Source organism: Microcaecilia unicolor, chromosome 2, assembly GCF_901765095.1.
Source record: "Microcaecilia unicolor chromosome 2, aMicUni1.1, whole genome shotgun sequence".
Classification (NCBI taxonomy): domain Eukaryota; kingdom Metazoa; phylum Chordata; class Amphibia; order Gymnophiona; family Siphonopidae; genus Microcaecilia; species Microcaecilia unicolor.
In genome coordinates, this window is record NC_044032.1 from 363,405,812 (window position 1) to 363,423,675 (window position 17,864).

General features: G+C 44.8%; 1 protein-coding gene across 1 annotated transcript in view; it reads left to right on the forward strand.

Annotated features, from left to right (window-relative positions):
• GSR (glutathione-disulfide reductase) overlaps positions 1 to 17,864 on the forward strand; it is a 92,128-nt gene that overhangs the window by 21,141 nt on the left and 53,123 nt on the right. Inside the window, exon 4 of the mRNA XM_030194514.1 lies at positions 15,524 to 15,593. Coding sequence (XP_030050374.1) covers positions 15,524 to 15,593 — 70 coding nt within the window. The remainder of the gene's footprint in view (positions 1 to 15,523; positions 15,594 to 17,864) is intronic.

Genomic DNA, 17,864 nt, shown 5'->3' on the forward strand with positions numbered 1-17,864 from the left:
TTCTCCATGCTGAACAACCCTAAACTGTTTAACTTCCTCATAATGGAGGTGCTTTAGCCATCATTTTCATAATACTTCTCTGAAATATTATGTTGTTAAAATCGTTCATAGTACCTGAAGATTGGAGGGTGGCCAATATATCGCCTATTTTTTAAAAAGGGAACCAGGGGTGATCCAGGAAATTACAGACTGGTAAGCCTGACGTCAGTACTGGGCAAAATAGTGGAAACTATTATAAAGAATAAAATCAATGAATGCATAGACAAACGTGATTTAATGGGACAGATTCAACATGGATTCAGCTAAAGGAAGTCTTGCCTCACCAATTTACTTTATTTCTTTGAAGGCATGAATAAACGTAGATAAATGTGAGCCGGTTGATGTAGTGTATCTAGAGTTTCAGAAAGCGTTTGACTAAGTCCCTTATGAGAGACTCCTGAGAAAATTAAAACCCAAAGGATAGAAAGCAATATTCTGTGGATTAGGAATTGGTTGATGGATAGAAAACAGAGGATAGAATTAAATGGCCAATTCTCTCGGTGGAAGAGGGTGAATATTGGAGTGCCCCAGGGATCTGTACTGGGACTGGCGTAGTTTAACACATTTATTAATGATCTGGAAATGGGAATGACGAGTTAGGTGATTAAATTTCTAGATGACACAAAACCATTCAAGCTTGTTAAAACACATACGGATTGTGAAAAATTGCAGGAAGACCTTAGGAAACTGGAAGACTGGGCATCCAAATAGCAAATGAGATTTAATGTAGACCAGTGCAAAGTGATGCACATTGGAAAGAATAATCCAAATCATAGTTATGTGATGCTAGATTTCACCCTAGGAGTCGGCACCCAAGAAAAAGATCTATGTGCCATTGTAGACAATACACGGAAATCTTCTGCCTCGTGTTTGGTGGTGGCCAAAAAAAAAAGCAAACTGAATGCTAGGAATTATTAGGAAAGGGATAGAAAATAAGACAAAGACTATTATAATGCCTCTGTATTGCTACATGGTGTGACCACACTTTTGAGTATTGTGTGCAGAATTAGAAAAGGTTGAAAGAAGGGTGACCAAAATGATAAAGGGAATGGAACTCCTCATATGAAAAAAGGCTAAAGAGGTTAAGACTCTTCAGCTTGGAAAAGTCAGCTGAGGGAGAATATAATTGAGGTCTACAAAATACTGAGTGGTGTAGACCAGGTAAACGTAAATCAATCTTTTACTCTTTCAAAAAGTACAAAGACTAGGGGACACTCAAGGAAGTTACATGGCCTAGTGGTTAGAGCACTGGTCTTGCAATCCAGAGGTGGCTGGTTCAAATCTCACTGCTGCTCCTTGTGAACTTGGGCAAGCCACTTAACTCTCCATTGCCTCAGGTACAAACTTAGATTGTGAGCCCTCCTGGGACAGAGAGATATCCAGTGTACCTGAATGTAACTCACCTTGAGCTACTACTGAAAAAGAGGTGTGAGCAAAATCTAAATAAATAAAACAGGAGGAAACATTTTTTTCACTCAATGAATAGTTAAGCTTTGGAACTTGTTGCCAGAGAATGTGGTAACAGTGGTTAGTGTATCTGGGTTTAAAAAAAGGTATGGACACGATCCTGGAGAAAAAGTCCATAGTCTGCTATTGAGATAGACATGAGGAAGCCACTGCTTGCCCTGGGATCAGTAGCAGGAATCTTGGTACTATTTAGGATTCTGTCAGGTTCTTGTGACCTGAATTGGCCACAGTTGGAAGCAGGATGCTGGGTTAGATGGACCATTGGTCTGACCCAATATGGCTATACTTATGTAACCTTTTCTAGTTCCTTTATATCCTTTTTATTATGGGGCAACCAGAACTGCACACAATAGTCAAGGTGCAGATGCATCCGAGACCTGTACAGAGGGATAATGATATTCTTAGTTATGTCCGCCATTCCTTTTGACTTAATCCCTAACAGTCTATTTGGGGTTTTTGGCATCTCCGCCTACTTTGCTGAAAATTTCAGCATATTGTCTACTATGATGCCGGTCTTTTTCTAATGTTGGGGTTGGGGGGAGAGAGATTCCTAAATCAGAAACCAGCATTTTATACCTATAGTTGGGATTATTTTTCATTATGTGTATCACTTTGCATTTGTCACGTTAAACTTCATCTGCCATTTAGATGCTCTGTCTTCTAGCGTCACAAGGTCCTTTTGCAAATCTTCACAATCCTCTTCCGTTTTAATGTCTTTGAATAATTTTGTGTCATCCACAAATTTGATCACCTCGCTCCTCACTCCTATCTCCAGATCATTTTAGAATATGTTAAACAGCAGGGCCCAGTAAAGACCCTTGGGGCACTCTACTACTGACCCGTTTCATATGGATAACTGACCATATGGTCCTACTCTCTGTTTTCTGTCTTTTAGCCAGTTTGCGATCCACAAAAGGGAATGGCTTCCTATCACAAGACTTTTTAATTTCCTAAGGATTCTCTCATGAAGGGGTCCTTCTACAAAGCTGTGGTAGAAAATGCCCTTAGCGCGCCGTTATGCAGGTTTTACCTGCATACTACTACTACTACTACTACTACTACTTAACATTTCTAGAGCGCTACTAGGGTTACGCAGCACTGTGCATACTAAGGGCATTTTTACTGCAGCCACTAATTTTCCATTTTCTGAATTAATGGCCATGCACTAACATTGCCATTAGTGTGCAGCCATTAAAAAAATCAGTACATGAGTCCTTACTGCCACCCATTTTGCAGGTGGTAAGGGTTTGTGCGCTAATCCCACGCTAATTGTATGCGGTAATCAGGTGCGTAGCCAGACTTCAAGGTTTGAGGGGGCAGAGCTCAAAATGTGGGGGCACATTTTGCTCCACCTCCCTGCTGCAATCCCACATACCATGGCTGGTGGGGTTCCCCAAGCCCCGCCAGCAGAAGCCTTCCTCACTGCTGTTCACTCCCGCTGCCTGCCCTGCTTCCCCTCACATCATGCATCCTCAGTTTTAATGAAATTGAAAATGTGCAAAGTGTTGTGCAAGCACAATTTCACTAAAACCAATCATGCGCGTTTTTTGACCACCGCCGCACACCTGGACAGAAGATTTCAGCATATGGTCTACAACGACACCTATATCTTTTTCATGGGTACTGACCTCTAGAATCAGGTAACTATGAATTGGATTGTTCTTCCCAATGTGAGAAGGGAATTCCACAATTGGATCCAGAACAATAACTGTGCTCACATTATTCGGGAGATCTGCATCTCGCTTTTGCCTTCCGCTGGTGGGGAACAGGGTGAAGAGCCCTTGCCCGCTATTAAGCTTGATCGGGTTCATAGACGTTTGGGGCCCCAACGTGACTCACTCCCTAGAGACATTATAGTCTGCTTTTACAATTACACCGTCAAAGAAGCAATATGGAAGAGGGTGAGATCCCTGGGAGAGATTCCATGGGATAACTACAAAGTTACAGTGTTTCAAGATCTGGCGAGAGCAACACTCCAGAGGTGGAGGGAATTTTGAAACCTCACTAAATATTTACAGCATTTTGGCTACCACTACCACTGGCTACACCCGTTTGGATTGCTGTTTACTGTGGCAGGGCAATCTCGACAGGTCCACACCGTGGCGGAAGCCTGGAACGCCCTTCTGGAGCTTGGTTGCAAAGACTTCCCGGCTGGTGTATCTGCGGGGACTTCTTCAGCAACAGTGCAGCAGAGGAAAAAATTGACCTGGTAGAAAGTATGCTCTGGCTGCGGTCCCTCAGTGCGAACTCAGAACCCTGGGCATGTGGCGGCAGAAGTGACTACTTGAGCCTCTCTGACTGTTCAGGGCCTACAGTTTTCAGGACAGGGGACTTGAAATGTTCCCAGTTTTGGCCTCCCCTCACTCCCTTGGTTCTGGGGGGGTGGGGGGGGGGTGATGTTGGTCATGCATCATGGGTGAATGTGTGGAATGCATAATGTGAGTGTGAATAGATGCCTGAGTGGGGAAACAACTTGTGGGGATAGGGGAGGGAAGGTTTAGATAACATGTGAAATGGTGGGATTCATGGGGGGGGGGGGGATCGGGAAGTTATTGATCATTGTGTCTGCTCTGGCGATGGTGTGCTTCCTCAGGGCTTGAGCTGGCCAGTGGGAGTACTGATTAGCCAGTGGGTGGTAGGGTGAGACAGAAAGGGTTGTGAGTGGATTCATGGTATGTTAATGGGATATTATACTACTTCAGGAAACACACATTCGGAAGCAAGATACTCCCTTGCTCAATCATAGGGCTTACAGTGAATGCATTGTGCATTCGGATTCCAGGGGGAGAAAAGTGGGAGGGTTGGTCATTTATATCATAAGGGGGTTCCATTCATTAAGGATACTGTATACAGGGATGAACAGGGTAGATGCTTAGCAGTTTGGGGCATCCTTTCTGGGCAGGAAATTAACCTTTATTAAACTCTATGCACCCAGCACCAGTCAGGGGGAATTCTTTGGGGCAATACGTGAGACCCTGCTCCAATTTAAACGAGGAGGGGTAATATTGGGAGGGGACTTCAATCTTTCCCTTACCGCTTTGGATCATTCTTTTTTTTATTTGAAAGAAGTCTTTATTGTTCAATGAAACATAACATAACATACATTGCACAAACATCAAATAAGTACTTCTCTATTGTAAGTACAAAGAATCTAGTAATAGTTTCTTCACTGTGGTGAGTAACAGTTTCATCATTCAGATATTAACATCACGTAACTTCAAATTTTGTCGTTTATTCCATTTTTTCCCCCTTCCCTTCCCCCCTGATCTAACAATCCCCCCCCCCCCCACTACCCACCCTCCCTCCAAAAGGACACAGCTGACCATTAACAATCATATTACACTCGGATAATCAACATGCTAGACTGATAGGTCTTCAGAGGGGACATTGTTCCAAACCAATTTCCATTTTCCCATCTGATTTTTGCGCTCAGCCATCAATCTCTCCATTTCACTTACATACCTCAGTTTGCGAAGCCATTTTGTTATTGGGGGAACCCCCTCCCTTCGCCAGTGTGAGGCTACGACCACCCTTGCCGTTCCCACTACATGTTTCGCCAGGATCTGTTTACATGCTGTTAAGCCTGCAATCCGAGCAGAGAACAGAAACACCTCAGGAGCCCATGGGATTGTACCTCCCAACCATTTCTGCATCCTAAAGTGGACCGCTCTCCAAAATGCACGGATTTTGATACAACCCCACCATATATGCCCCATTGTGCCCCTGTGGCCACACCTCCGCCAGCACATACCCGAGGAAGACGGAAATATCCTCTGTAAACGAGCAGGTGTAAGGTACCACCTATATAATACTTTTACTGCAATCTCCTGCAGGGGTACATGTGTCGACACTCTCACCACGCTTCTTTCTATTCTCTCCCATTCAGGCTCTTCCAGGCACTTACCCAGTTCCTTTTCCCATCTATTCCTGTGCTCCTCACTACAAATTGTTTGCTTACTTATGATGAGGTATAGGTGACTGATCAGGCCTCGAGAGGTAGCAAACTTCTCGCACACTTCCTCCAGCTCCAGCGTTTGACGCTTCATCACTTCTCGTACCGCTTTAGTCTGGAGAAAATGCGCTAATTGACGATATGCAAATTCACCTCCCTCTACCCCTGGATATCTATCCTTCAAGGCCTGAAAAGACAGCAATGAGTCCCCGTCAAACATTTGACCCCAATTTCTCACCCCTGTCTCATACCATTTAGTAAATATCCCCTTAGTGGTACCTGGTAAGAATAGAGGATTAAAGGCTATAGGAGTGTCTCGGGTCAATATGCACTGTCTCTTAGGGAATAAGCTGTCCCAGTAATAAAGTGTTGTAGTTATAGAGGGGCAGGCTCGCTCCTCCAGAATTCTGAAAGACTTTGGTAACCACATAATTGCACTCAGCGGCTTCTCGCCCAAGGAATGTTGTTCTATATGCACCCACTGACGGTCAGGATAATCCTGATGCCATTCGAGTGCCGCTTTCCCTTGTGCTGCTCTATAGTACCAAGCAAGATTGGGCACCCCTAGCCCCCCCCTCTTCCGCTCCTTGTATAACAGAGACCTCGCCAACCTAGGGTGCTTTCCGGCCCAGACGAACCGCACCAATTTATCTTGTAAGGACGCTATAAATCGCCTGGGCATCATCACAGGCAGCACCTGGAAAAGATAGAGTAAGCGGGGTAGTATGTTCATTTTAAGAATAGCTATTCGCCCAAACCAGGATATTCCCAGTTCTCCCCAGCGCTCTAGGTCCTCCGCAATAGTTTTACCCAAACCCTTATAATTGGCATTAAAGAGTTCCGAATAATCCCCAGTCAAGTTGACTCCTAAATACCTGATTTGTTTATGAGCCCATCGGAATGGAGAGGAGATCTTTAGGGTTTCCACCACATCCTCAGGAAGCGTCACATTCAGGGCCTCTGATTTGGCCATGTTAACTTTAAACCCTGATACGGCAGAGTATTCCGCTATTATGCTCTCAAGATGTGGAAAGGTGGTTAGAGGCCGTGTTATCAGCATCAATACATCATCAGCGAATAAGGCTATTTTATGGGTTCTATCTGCTATTCTGACTCCGGAGATATTAGGATCCGAGCGCACTCGAGCTGCAAAGGGCTCCATCACCATAGCAAACAACAAGGGTGACAGAGGGCACCCCTGTCTGGTGCCTCTGTACAACGTAAACATCTCGGAATTTCCACCATTGACCCGGACACAGGCCCTTGGGGATTCATAAAAAGCCTGAATCCACCTCCTAAACTGCATTCCAAACCCCATAATTTCCAATACCTTATGCAGAAAGGGCCAGTGAACCCGGTCAAAGGCTTTCTCCGCGTCGAGGCTTAAAATACAGAGCGGCTTCTGATTTCGCTTAGCTAGATACATGATGTCCACCACTCTCCTAATATTATCCATCGCTTTCCTGTATGAGACAAAGCCCGTCTGGTCAGGGTGAATAAGCACTGGGAGAATAGGGGCCAGCCGGTTTGCCAGCACCTTGGCCAGGATTTTTACATCAGCATTTAAGACCGATATAGGTCGATAGGATCCACATTCGCACTTATCTTTTCCTGGTTTAGGTAATACTGCTATCCATGCCTCCATCATAGACATCGGCAGAGGCCCCCCTCTCCCCACCTGATTAAACAAATCTGCTAAAAGGGGAGCTAATTCTGGGGCGAATTTCTTATAAAATTCGTTGGGCAGGCCGTCCAACCCAGGTGATTTACTCGATGGCAGGCTACGAATGGCCTCCTGAATTTCCTTGGGGGTTACCGGTTCATCTAAAAAAGCCTGCTGATGATGGCTCAAAGAGGACAACTCACTGCCTTGTAAATATTGGTCTACCAAGTCCAGAGAGGGGTTAAGTTCTTGGGCATACAGTTCTTGGTAGAATTCCCTAAACCGCTTACGTATGTGTTCAGATTTAGCTAAATCCCTCCCACCTACTTCACGTATCTTTAAAATAGTCCGCTCAGCTTTTTGCCGACGCATTCTGATGGCTAGGAGGCGCCCCGCCTTATTGGCAAATTCATACGAGCTCACTCTTATCTTTGCTTGTAACAAACCAAGTTGTTCTGAATAGATAGAGTCGAGTAGCTCACGCTGTGCAGTAAGCTCCCGCAAGACTCGTGCAGACCCGCTAGCCTTATGTTGAGCCTCTAACCGGCGAATGCCCTCTGTACAACGCGCTATCTGTGCCTTACGGGTCTTGGATTGTTTGCTGGCCAATTGCAGAAAGTAACCCCGAGACACAGCCTTCATAGCATCCCACACCGTGCTAAGCGGGGGCCCTGATTCCAGATTGAGCTCAAGATATTCTTGTAGCATTTTTTTATAGCCTTCCACCGCTTCCCCTACCTGCAGTAGGCCTACATTTAATGACCATCTTTTATCCTTATGCTCTGCTCTGATGTTTGGCAAAGTTGCCCACACTGGGGCATGGTCCGAAATGGTCATGCTACCTATCCCCGCTGCAGGTCCCCACTCCACTAGTGTGGCATCTAGAAAAATATAATCGATACGGGAATAGGAGTTGTGGACTGGTGAGTAGAATGTGTAATCTCGCTCCCTCTGATGTTTCACCCTCCACAAGTCCAATGTGCCTAGTGAGAATGCTAGAGATCTCAATGCCGCTGAATCCTTCTGTCCCTCAGCTCTAGGGACTCCTGTACGATCTAGTTTCGAGTCCATCACAGCATTGAAATCCCCACCAATGACAAGGGAGCCCCGTGCAAAAGTGGCCAAAGAATTTTTAACTCTCTCAAGGAAGTGTGCCTGACCAGTATTTGGTGCATATATAGATGCAATTGTTAGGTCCACTTGGGCAATTCTAATATGTAAAAAAATATAACGTCCCCCCGGATCCCTCTTTACCTTAATCACCTGTGCCCCAACTGCTCCATGGATTAATATCGCTACTCCCCCCTTTTTAGATTCTGCTGCTGAGGCGTGGTACACCACTGGATACTCTGAATGGGAGAGAAGTCTTTCATGTCTACCCCTCAGATGTGTTTCCTGCAGGAGAGCCACATGTGGCCTAAGCTGTTTCAATTCTTTATAAAACTTCTGTCGTTTCTGTGGCATATTTAGCCCCTTTACATTATAGGATATTATCTTTAAATCTGTGCCCATCACTGGTTAATTAATCAGGGTTAGCCTGTAACATCTTTCCATGACCCCTCTGTACCACATCAGCTTTGTTCTCAGCCCTGTCCTCCCCTTCCCCTTCCAGTATCCCCGTCTCCCACCCGCGCCTTCCCCTGAAAGCCCCCCTCCCCCCATCCCAGTCATTCTCACCACCTGAGAGGCCTATGACCCTCAAGTGGGAATCGAAGAAGTTACCCAGCTCCCACACAGTCCCCGGCCCCAAATCCAACCCCCCCCCTCCACTCTTGACAGATCTAAACAATCACTGATTCCCCCTCCTCCCCCACCTTGAACCCCCATCCAGGTCCCTTCAATATACATCCTATTCATATCATTACCGATTCATTTCTTCACATAAGTCTTAAGGATATGGCTAGAGGCCGATCCATCACAGGCCTCACAGTCTACAGGTCAGAACCGGCGCTCACGGCAGCCCTCCACTCTCCAGATCTTTGAAAACACAGTCTCTGCTTTCCCATCGAACCTACGCAGTCCAGCTCAACGGTTCTGCTTGCTTCTCTTGGGTGATTCTGGAACTCTTTGCCACCGTTGAAGCTTCGCCCTTGTGGCGGGCGCCACCGCTCCAGGAGGGGCTTTTGCAGGCACGAGGTCAGCAGCGTACAAGGCCTCCCATGCCTCCTGTAGGGTTTGCACCCGGTGCTTAATGCCCTTCAATGTAAAATTCAAAGAAAAAGGAAATCCCCATCTATACTGTGTCTGATGTTTGTTCAGGATCTCCAGCGCTGGTCTCATCTGCCTTCTTAACTGGAGGGTGTATTGCGACAGGTCTTGATAAACCTGGATCTGAGCTCCTCCATATTCCAAGGTCTTTTTCTTTCTGGCCGATGCCAAAACCCTTTCCTTGGTCTCATATTTATGGAACTTCACGATGATATCACGTGACTGTTGCTCCTTTCGCGCCCCCAGTGCTCTGTGTGCTCTGTCCAACTCACACCGGAATTCTCCATCCTCGGGGCCCAGCAAGGTGGAACAAAGAGTTTGCACTATCTCCGCTACATTTTCAATTTCGCCGCCCTCAGGGACGCCACGGAAGCGAAGATTATTTCGCCGTCCCCGATTCTCAATGTCATCTAATTTGTACTCCAGATGCGCATTTTTATGTTCCATCTCTTGTAGCAGAGTTGCATGTTTATGTAAAGTTTCGGCGTGTTCATCTATTTTCAGTTCTGCCTCCTCCATTCGGCACCCCAGCTCCCTAAGCTCGACACTGAGCGTGTCCATCCGCTCCAATATTTCATCTTTGGATTGTTTAATCTCCATCTGAATATTGGAGAGAAACTTGCGGAGTTCGCCGGTCATACCTTTTTTTGGAGGAGGGGCTCGCGCTTCAGACATGGATAGCGCTGAATCCGAGTCCGACGGGGAGGCGCGCTCAGGAGATTCGCGGTGCTTTGCGGCCTTGATCGCCATGCTTTTCTCCGCTTTTTCCGCTTCTTTTTTTCGCGTAGAAACGGTTTTACTCATGTTGTCAGCTGTTTAGAGGAGGAATCCGCTAGCTTTTGCTATGCCTTTCTCTCGTTAGATCGCTTTTTTTCCCGATAATTCAGTGGTGGGTGAGGGAGCTAAGAAGCTAGGCGACCATGCTTCCCTGTGACGTCACTTCCTCTCCCGCTTTGGATCATTCTAAAGGTGCAAGTGGTTCAAGCTTAGCACACTGCAAGCAATTGAAACTATTGACCTCCAGTTAGACTTGCTAGATGTTTGGCGATTACAACATCCAGGCCAGAGTTCCTTTTCTTTTTATTCTCATGCTCAGTCTACCTATACTCGAATAGACATAGTGTGATGTAGTTGCCAGTTATGGGGAAGGGTCTCGGACTCTATAATAGTATCTATCTTTCTGATCATGCACCTGTGGGTATAACTTCAGGAGGCCTGGAGGAAGAGAGACGTCAACTGTTTTGGAGATGGAACAAAAATATTCTGGGCGATAAGTTGTGTAATGAGCTTTGGGGTGTAATTCGTGATTATCTTGCTTCTAATGATACGGGGGAAGTCTCCGATGGCATTCTGCGGGATGCTGTTAAGGTGTTTATTTGGGGCCACCTAATTAAGTGGGGATCCTGTAAGAAAAGAGAGCGGGAGTGGAAAGAACTAGAGTTGAGATTACACTTGGTTTACTTAGAGTGTCTACACCAGGAAGGAGGGTCTGATAGTGTTTTTTTACAATTGTGACAATGCCGTACAGAGCTTAGTAAGCTACAGGTAGAATGTGTGGAGTACATGAGAAGATTAGTTCAACAAAAAGTTTTTGAATTTGGTAACAAAATTGTTCAGAATGTTAGCTAATCACCTTCATCATTGACAGCAATTAAACACCATCACGAAAATTAAAGGCCTTGGGTTTTAATGTACTACCAAGATAGAGATATTTGAGCGCAGTTTACACAGTTTTATCAATCCCTGTATAATAGAGGGGAAGAGGTAGAAGTAACATTGATTCAAGACTTTCTGCAAAGGCTTGGACTACCAGAACTGTCTAGTGAGGAATGAGCACAATTAGAGGCTCCTTTTCATCTTGAGGATCTTGCATTAGTCATAAAGGGACTCGAGGGAGAGAAGGCTCCAGGCTTGGACGGTTTCTTGGCAAAATTTTAAAAAATATTTGTGGGAGAGGTGGGTCTGCTTCTGTTGCAGGTGGGGAATGCTTGTTTTGGTGGTCAACTACTCCCAGTAAGCATGCATGAAGCAGGGATATTGGTGCTTTTGAAGCCGGGATGCAACCCGGCTTTTTGCGCCTCCTACCGCCCAATCTCTTTGCTGAATTTGGACATTAAAATCCTGTCCGAGGCTCTAGCGGACCAGCTGGGGCGAGTACGTCCCCGGCTGATACATACGGATCAATCGGGCTTTGTAGCCCGTAGGCAAGTTGCAGATAACATCCGACGTACATTGCACGTACAATGGGGAGCACAACAGAGGGGAGTCCCAGTAGCTTTTTTAAGTATAGACACCGAGAAAGTGTTCAACAGGGTTGAATGGCCCTATCTGTGGCAGGTATTGCAGCTCATGGGGTTTGGTCAGGGTTTTTTAGGTTGGTTATGTCGTTTATATGAGAAACTGGTGGCATGGCTTAAAATTAATGGGGGTTACTCATCTGCTTTTTCGATTGAGAGGGGTACTTGACAAGGATGCCCACTTTCCCCCTTACTTTTTGCTCTCTTTATTGAGCCTCTGGCCCAGAGAATTCGATCAGTGGTGGATATTAAAGGAGTCCAAGTTGAAAATATAGAACATAAGCTGGCGCTCTTTGTTGATGATCTGTTTTATGTGCGGTCTCCTGGTCTTACTCTGTCAGTGCTCATGCGCGAACTTAATAACTTTAGTAGACTCTCAGGCTTCAAGATAAATTATGATAAATCAGAGCTAATGGGCGTTTCCATCACACAGCAGGAGAGGGATTCCTTGACTCTGGCCTTTCCCTTTCGGTGTACTCAAGGAAGTTTTACATATCTAGGTGTTCAGATCCCCAGTGGTGTCTCCCAATTGTTCTCTTTGAATTATGTCCCCTTGTTCTGGCAGCTTCGCTGAGACCTGGAAGGTTGGCAAGGCAGATTGTTATCCTGGTGGGGCCGTATCGTGGCTGTTGGGATGAACATCTTACCTAGGCTGTTGTTTTTGTTTCAGACTTTGCCAGTTTTGGTTTCCAAGGTAGAGCTGATGAGGCTTCAGCGGGACCTCTCGGGATTCCTCTGGAGAGGCTGTGCTTCGCAGCTGAATAGAAAGGTGATGTGGAGGGTGGTAGACCTAGGGGGACGAGGAGTACCCAATCTACACTGGTATTACTAGGTGGCCCAGTTGAAACTTATTTCAGCCTGGAGCCAAGGTCAGCCGATAGTTGCAGTACTTATGGACCAGGCATAGGTACGAGATTACACTTTGGGGGTGGTTTTGTGGGCCTCTCTCTCCTCCAGGGCATATAGCCAGCTATCTGACAATCCATTTGTCCACCATTTGCAAATATTGTGGAGTTTTCTTAGGCCTAAATTCAGGGGGTCCAAGGCACCTTCCTCATATGCCCATATTAGTTCAGACCCAGGGTTCTCAGCAGGATTTAGGCATCCTGTGTTTTTACGATGGGCATCTCAGGGGTTGGTTCATTTTCAAGACCTTCTGGAGATCCCTTTGCGGAGCTTAAGGAGAACTATACTCTACCTGGGTCTGATGTTTTGTTTTATTTGTAGGTTAAACATATACTCCAACAAGGGTGGCTGAGAGATGACCCCGATGATAGTGAACACTTTGAAAACCTATGGGGATCGTTGGGGAAAATGAGGGGAGCTATTTTCATTCTTTATAGATTTACTAGTGGAAAAGGCCCGTTTCGAAAAGAAATGAAACGGGCGCTAGCATGTAGTTTGTTTTTCTGTTATTTTTGTCTGTTGATATTAAAAAATATAAGTGTTTTTAAAAAAGACAGCAACTCCCATATTGAACATGTTTAATGGTATTATAATTGCATTGTACATATAAGATAGTGTCCATTAAAATGGTGAATATGTAATATATCCCCATGGTATGGTTTTGTTTTTTAAAGGGTTTTTTTTACACATATATAGCTGACAGAAAAGTTTCTTTTAATGTATGTAGTTGTGTTTAGTAACGTTATTATTGTTAACAGATGTATACTTTAGCAGACATTCATTTGTTTCAGTACTGGTAGTGGTGGTCAAAATGGCTGCCTATAACAGGGTTGAAAGTAATGGTGCAGGAAATAACAGTGAAGCAGCAAAGGTGTAGAAACAGAAATAAATGAGGGTAGAGGCGTGCAAGCAGATGAGCAAGTAAAGGTTCGTTTGTTGTTGTCGGTGGGCATTTTAGCAGTGCAATGATTAGTAGATGGTGAAACGTATAATCAAAATGGCGGGTGAAATACCGGGAATGAGTGCAGATGAGTAGAAGCAGAGGAAAGCAGTATATTTGTTTGTTAGACGCTTTATTCTGAATTGCGGACACAGAAAGCAGCAAGAGGGTGAAGCAGAGGGGGAATTGCGGTGAGAGAAAAGATCAAGAAGTTGGTAATACCTTGTTTTAATTTTTGAAAAGTAAGTCCGTGTAGATGAGTGTAGATGAGTAGAAGCAGATGAAAGCAGTATTTTCGTTCGGAGGACGCTTTATTGTGGGTACTAATGTCCCGGCAGAGGAGGAATTGCGGACACAGAAAGCAGCAAGAAGTAGAGGGTGAATTGCGGACAGAGAAAATAATGTTCCGGCATAGCAGAGGGGGAATTGCGGACACATAAAACAGGAAGAAGTTCGTAATATATTTTTAATAAATAAGTTTGCGTTACCTTTATTCCAACAAAGTAAAGGAAAGCCTTTATTCCAACGAAGTAAAGGAAAGCAATGTTGTTTTTCCAGCGTTGTTGGGCTCGTGTTACCCAGAGAAGGAGTGACCCCTTTTACTTTAATGCTCCTCCTTTGTTGTGTAGCAGTTGGCTGTGATAGGTCCATCATCCGTCGTTGCATTCCGTTGCTTGGCAACGATGGAGGCGCACGTATAGAGTGAGCCGTTCGCGTGTTAGGTCCGCCCCTTCTTTTCTTTGAGTTCTTTGATAGGTGAATGGGAACGATGGAGGCGCACGTATTGAGTGAGCCGTAGGTCCGCCCCTTCTTTTGTTTGATAGGTGCATGACGCGTGATTGCATTCCGTTGCGTGGCAACGGCGACTGACGCCTTCGCCTCAGACGCTCCTCCCTTGTTGTATTCCTATTGGTGTGTTGCAGCTGTGACGCTCGTTTCAGATCATGGCGGCGCCCAGATGTACTGTGGTTAAAAGTGGTTACAGAGCTTCGAACATACGAACTTTTGAAGCTTCAAAGTGTGGTTCAGAACGTTCATGGTGCTTTTTATGTCCAGTTGGGGCGTGGCGTAGGTCGCAGAAGGGGCGTGGCTGAGGGCGGTGGTGAGTAGTCCGAATAGCCAGGAGGACTACAGCAGTTCAGGACTTCACTGCCACAGTTGGAGGGAGTTTCAGAACGTTCAAGGTGGGATTTATTTATATAGATTAGGGGTACAGGCTTTCACAAGTACGCCTATATGACTCAATGGGAGCATGATCTTAATGTTGAGTTTACCATGAGTGAAAGGAAAGCAATATTTCTAGAAGATAAGAAAACTTCAATGTGCGTGCTTCTGAAGGAAAATGCATACAAAGTATTAACATGATGGTATTATACACCTGTGAAACTTCATGCCATGTTCCCCACGGTTTTCCACAATTGTTGGCATTGTGGAGATGGTGTTGGAACATTCCTGAAGTATTTGGTGGGCCTGTAAGCAGATAAAACCCTTTAGGGAGAAGGTTGGTTCTAAGATTGCTGCTCACATGGGCTTCCGTTTCCCTTGTGACCCAAAATGTTGTTTCTTGGGATTGGGCAACAGGCGTGGTCTGAAGTGGCAACATCGTCTTAAGAGAATGTGTTTGACGGCTGCTAAAAGCGTTATCACAGGCATTGGAAAAAATCAGCGGGACCTACCGAGTTTAATTGGATTTTGAAATTATTCTTGATTGGAGAAATGGAACAACTTATGGACAAGAGATTGGGCTATTATGACCCCGCTTCAGATCTATGGGCTCACTTTAATACTTTAACTCGGAATTCTTAAAGGTTTTGTGGGGATGGGAGAAGGGTGGGGGGAGCAGGAAGGGGGGATTCTAGTTCGGGGTTGGGATATTTAGCACTTAAATTTGTACCTTTGTTATGATTCTATATGCACATTTTGTGAGTTTGAAGGTTATACTTCTGTAATCTGCGTTGGAAATATTGAAACCACACCCTTTTTTTCTTAGATAAAAATGTAATGTAACAAAAAAAAAAGCTTTAATAATCATTTGTTGTATTGTTTTGCAGGACTATTAAAGAAAAACGTGATGCCTACGTCAACCGGCTTAATGATATCTATCGGAATAACCTAGACAAGGTTTGTGAGCTTCTGAATATAACTTTGAATAAGGATTAAATTAGACATGTCAAACACACAGCCGACTAAGAATTTCTGACCCACCAAGCCCATTCACCAGTCCTGCTTCCTCTGTGCCCGGCCAGATCATTGGCTGCTTCACTGAGGCAACATGTTGGAGACTGGGGGCCTAGAATGTCAGTAGTGGGAATGTAAGTATTCATGGTCCTTGTATTTCTCCCTACTTGACACAGTCCTGGCTTTTTAGGAGAAGGACAGTGGTAATACAGTTTTTTGAGCTGCATCCTTTGCGTGTATTGATCAGAGTGTTGGTGGTTCTCATATATCTCCCTTTTCCTCACCCTGTGCCAGTCCCACATATTAAGAAAGGGAGGACAGCAATAGGGAACCTCAGGCAATAAAGAACTTTGCAGGGGGGAGCCTCTGTCTCCTGTCCCTGAAACCTGCTTGTAGTCCATCTTCAGGCAACATAGTTTATGGATGGATGATGTTCCCTAGGAGGGAAATTGAGTGGCACAGAAGTTGACCTTCTCTTGTCCTTCACAGGTCACTATTGAAAGGGATTTATGCAATTGGCTCTGAAATTAATTGCATAAATCATTTATTTATTCAAAACTTACTGACAAGCAGGACCAAGTGGGACTAAAACACAAACAAAAGGAACTGCAATGTTATGACAGGAAAGATAAATATACAGTCAGACATAAGAGAGTTCAACTATTAACATAAGGTACTGTTCAGCTTGACCCATCCCAACTCAGGTTCCATAGGCCTGCTGAAAAAGCCACGTTTTGATGGCAGATTTAAAGTATACGAGGAATTTCTCGCCATGTATAGCCAGTGGGAGCAAGTTCCAGAGGGCTGGGGCAGTAAAATAAAAGGCACTGTGCCTTGTAAACTCATATCGGGTGGCCGAGGGCCTGGCAAAAACCATACAATGGTTGTTAACCACTCGATTTTCAAAACCATTTAACTGGCCAAGAGCGGCACCTGATTGGTTAAATGATACATAGCCGGCTATCCGGCAATATTCAGCGGGAGATAGCTGGCTATCTCCTGCTGAATATTGTCGGTTAGCAGATAGCTGGTTATATCACATGATATAACTGGGTATCCGCCAATTTTTTAGCATGGGTTTGGTGGCCACCTTTGGCCAGCTTGGCCGATTTACGTTGAAACCGGACAAAAATGAACCAGATATTCAATGCCGGTCACCAGAAACAGCCCACGATCTGAATATTGGCCCCTAAGTGATCTAAGAACACATGGTCAGGGTGGAAAGATATGAAGGGGCCCCCTTTCTAAATTCCTTAAAAGCAAAGTGCAAGATCTTGCTTTTCACTTGGAATTCTGCAGGAAGTCAATAGTGACTTTTAAGCAGAACGGTTACATGATCAGATCTCTATGTTCGACAAAGTAAGCGAATGGCCATATTTTGCAGAGTTTGAATCTTCTTGAAAATTGTTCTGGTTATTCCTGAGTAAATAATGTTACAGTAGTCGATCCTGATCAGAATCCTGGCCCAGAGATCGCATAAAAGTTTTAGCCAGAAAAATTGGCGCATTTATTGCTGTCCAGATAACTTTATGCATTTAAGTAGGATTGTGTAAATAGCTGTCCTGATTTAAATGGATAACTAATATCTGTTTAAGTTTAGGGTCTTATGTTCATCATTTCAACTTAAACTGAGAGTGAAACTATGCTGTATCTTATCCGAACATCTTTTTAGGTGGTGACTGCCCTGATGAGGTATCCTTAGTATTTTCTAAAAATGTCTAATATGAATATATCGGGAATAAAGATAGCTTGAGCAATTTCTTTTTTTTTTCCCTCATAAGGTTTTCTTATCCATAAATCACCTTTAACTGAATCAAAGCTTCATGCGCACACATTGAATCCCTCAGTGGGGTTAGTTCTTCCTGCATTAGTGTAGAAATCGCTTTCCAGTCCCCTTATATGGTTGGCACAAGAAGCAATGAATCTGGAATGAATGTGTATTCACTACTTGTAAATTAAACAAAAAAAACAACCAAACTTTAAAAACAATCCCACAAGATCAGGGAAGTGTTGCATTTAAGTGTACCTGATTCGGGGTTGTAGAGAGGGTTGTGCAAGTGGTGCGGCTACACAAGGGTGCAAAAGAGGCAGGAGCTCCAAAATTACTCCCTGTTCATTTTCACCTTTGGCCATAGTGCAGTGGGGTGGGGTGGGGGGTGCCATGGGGCATGTCACACAGGGTGAGATTCCGGCTTGGCACACTCCTGACACAAC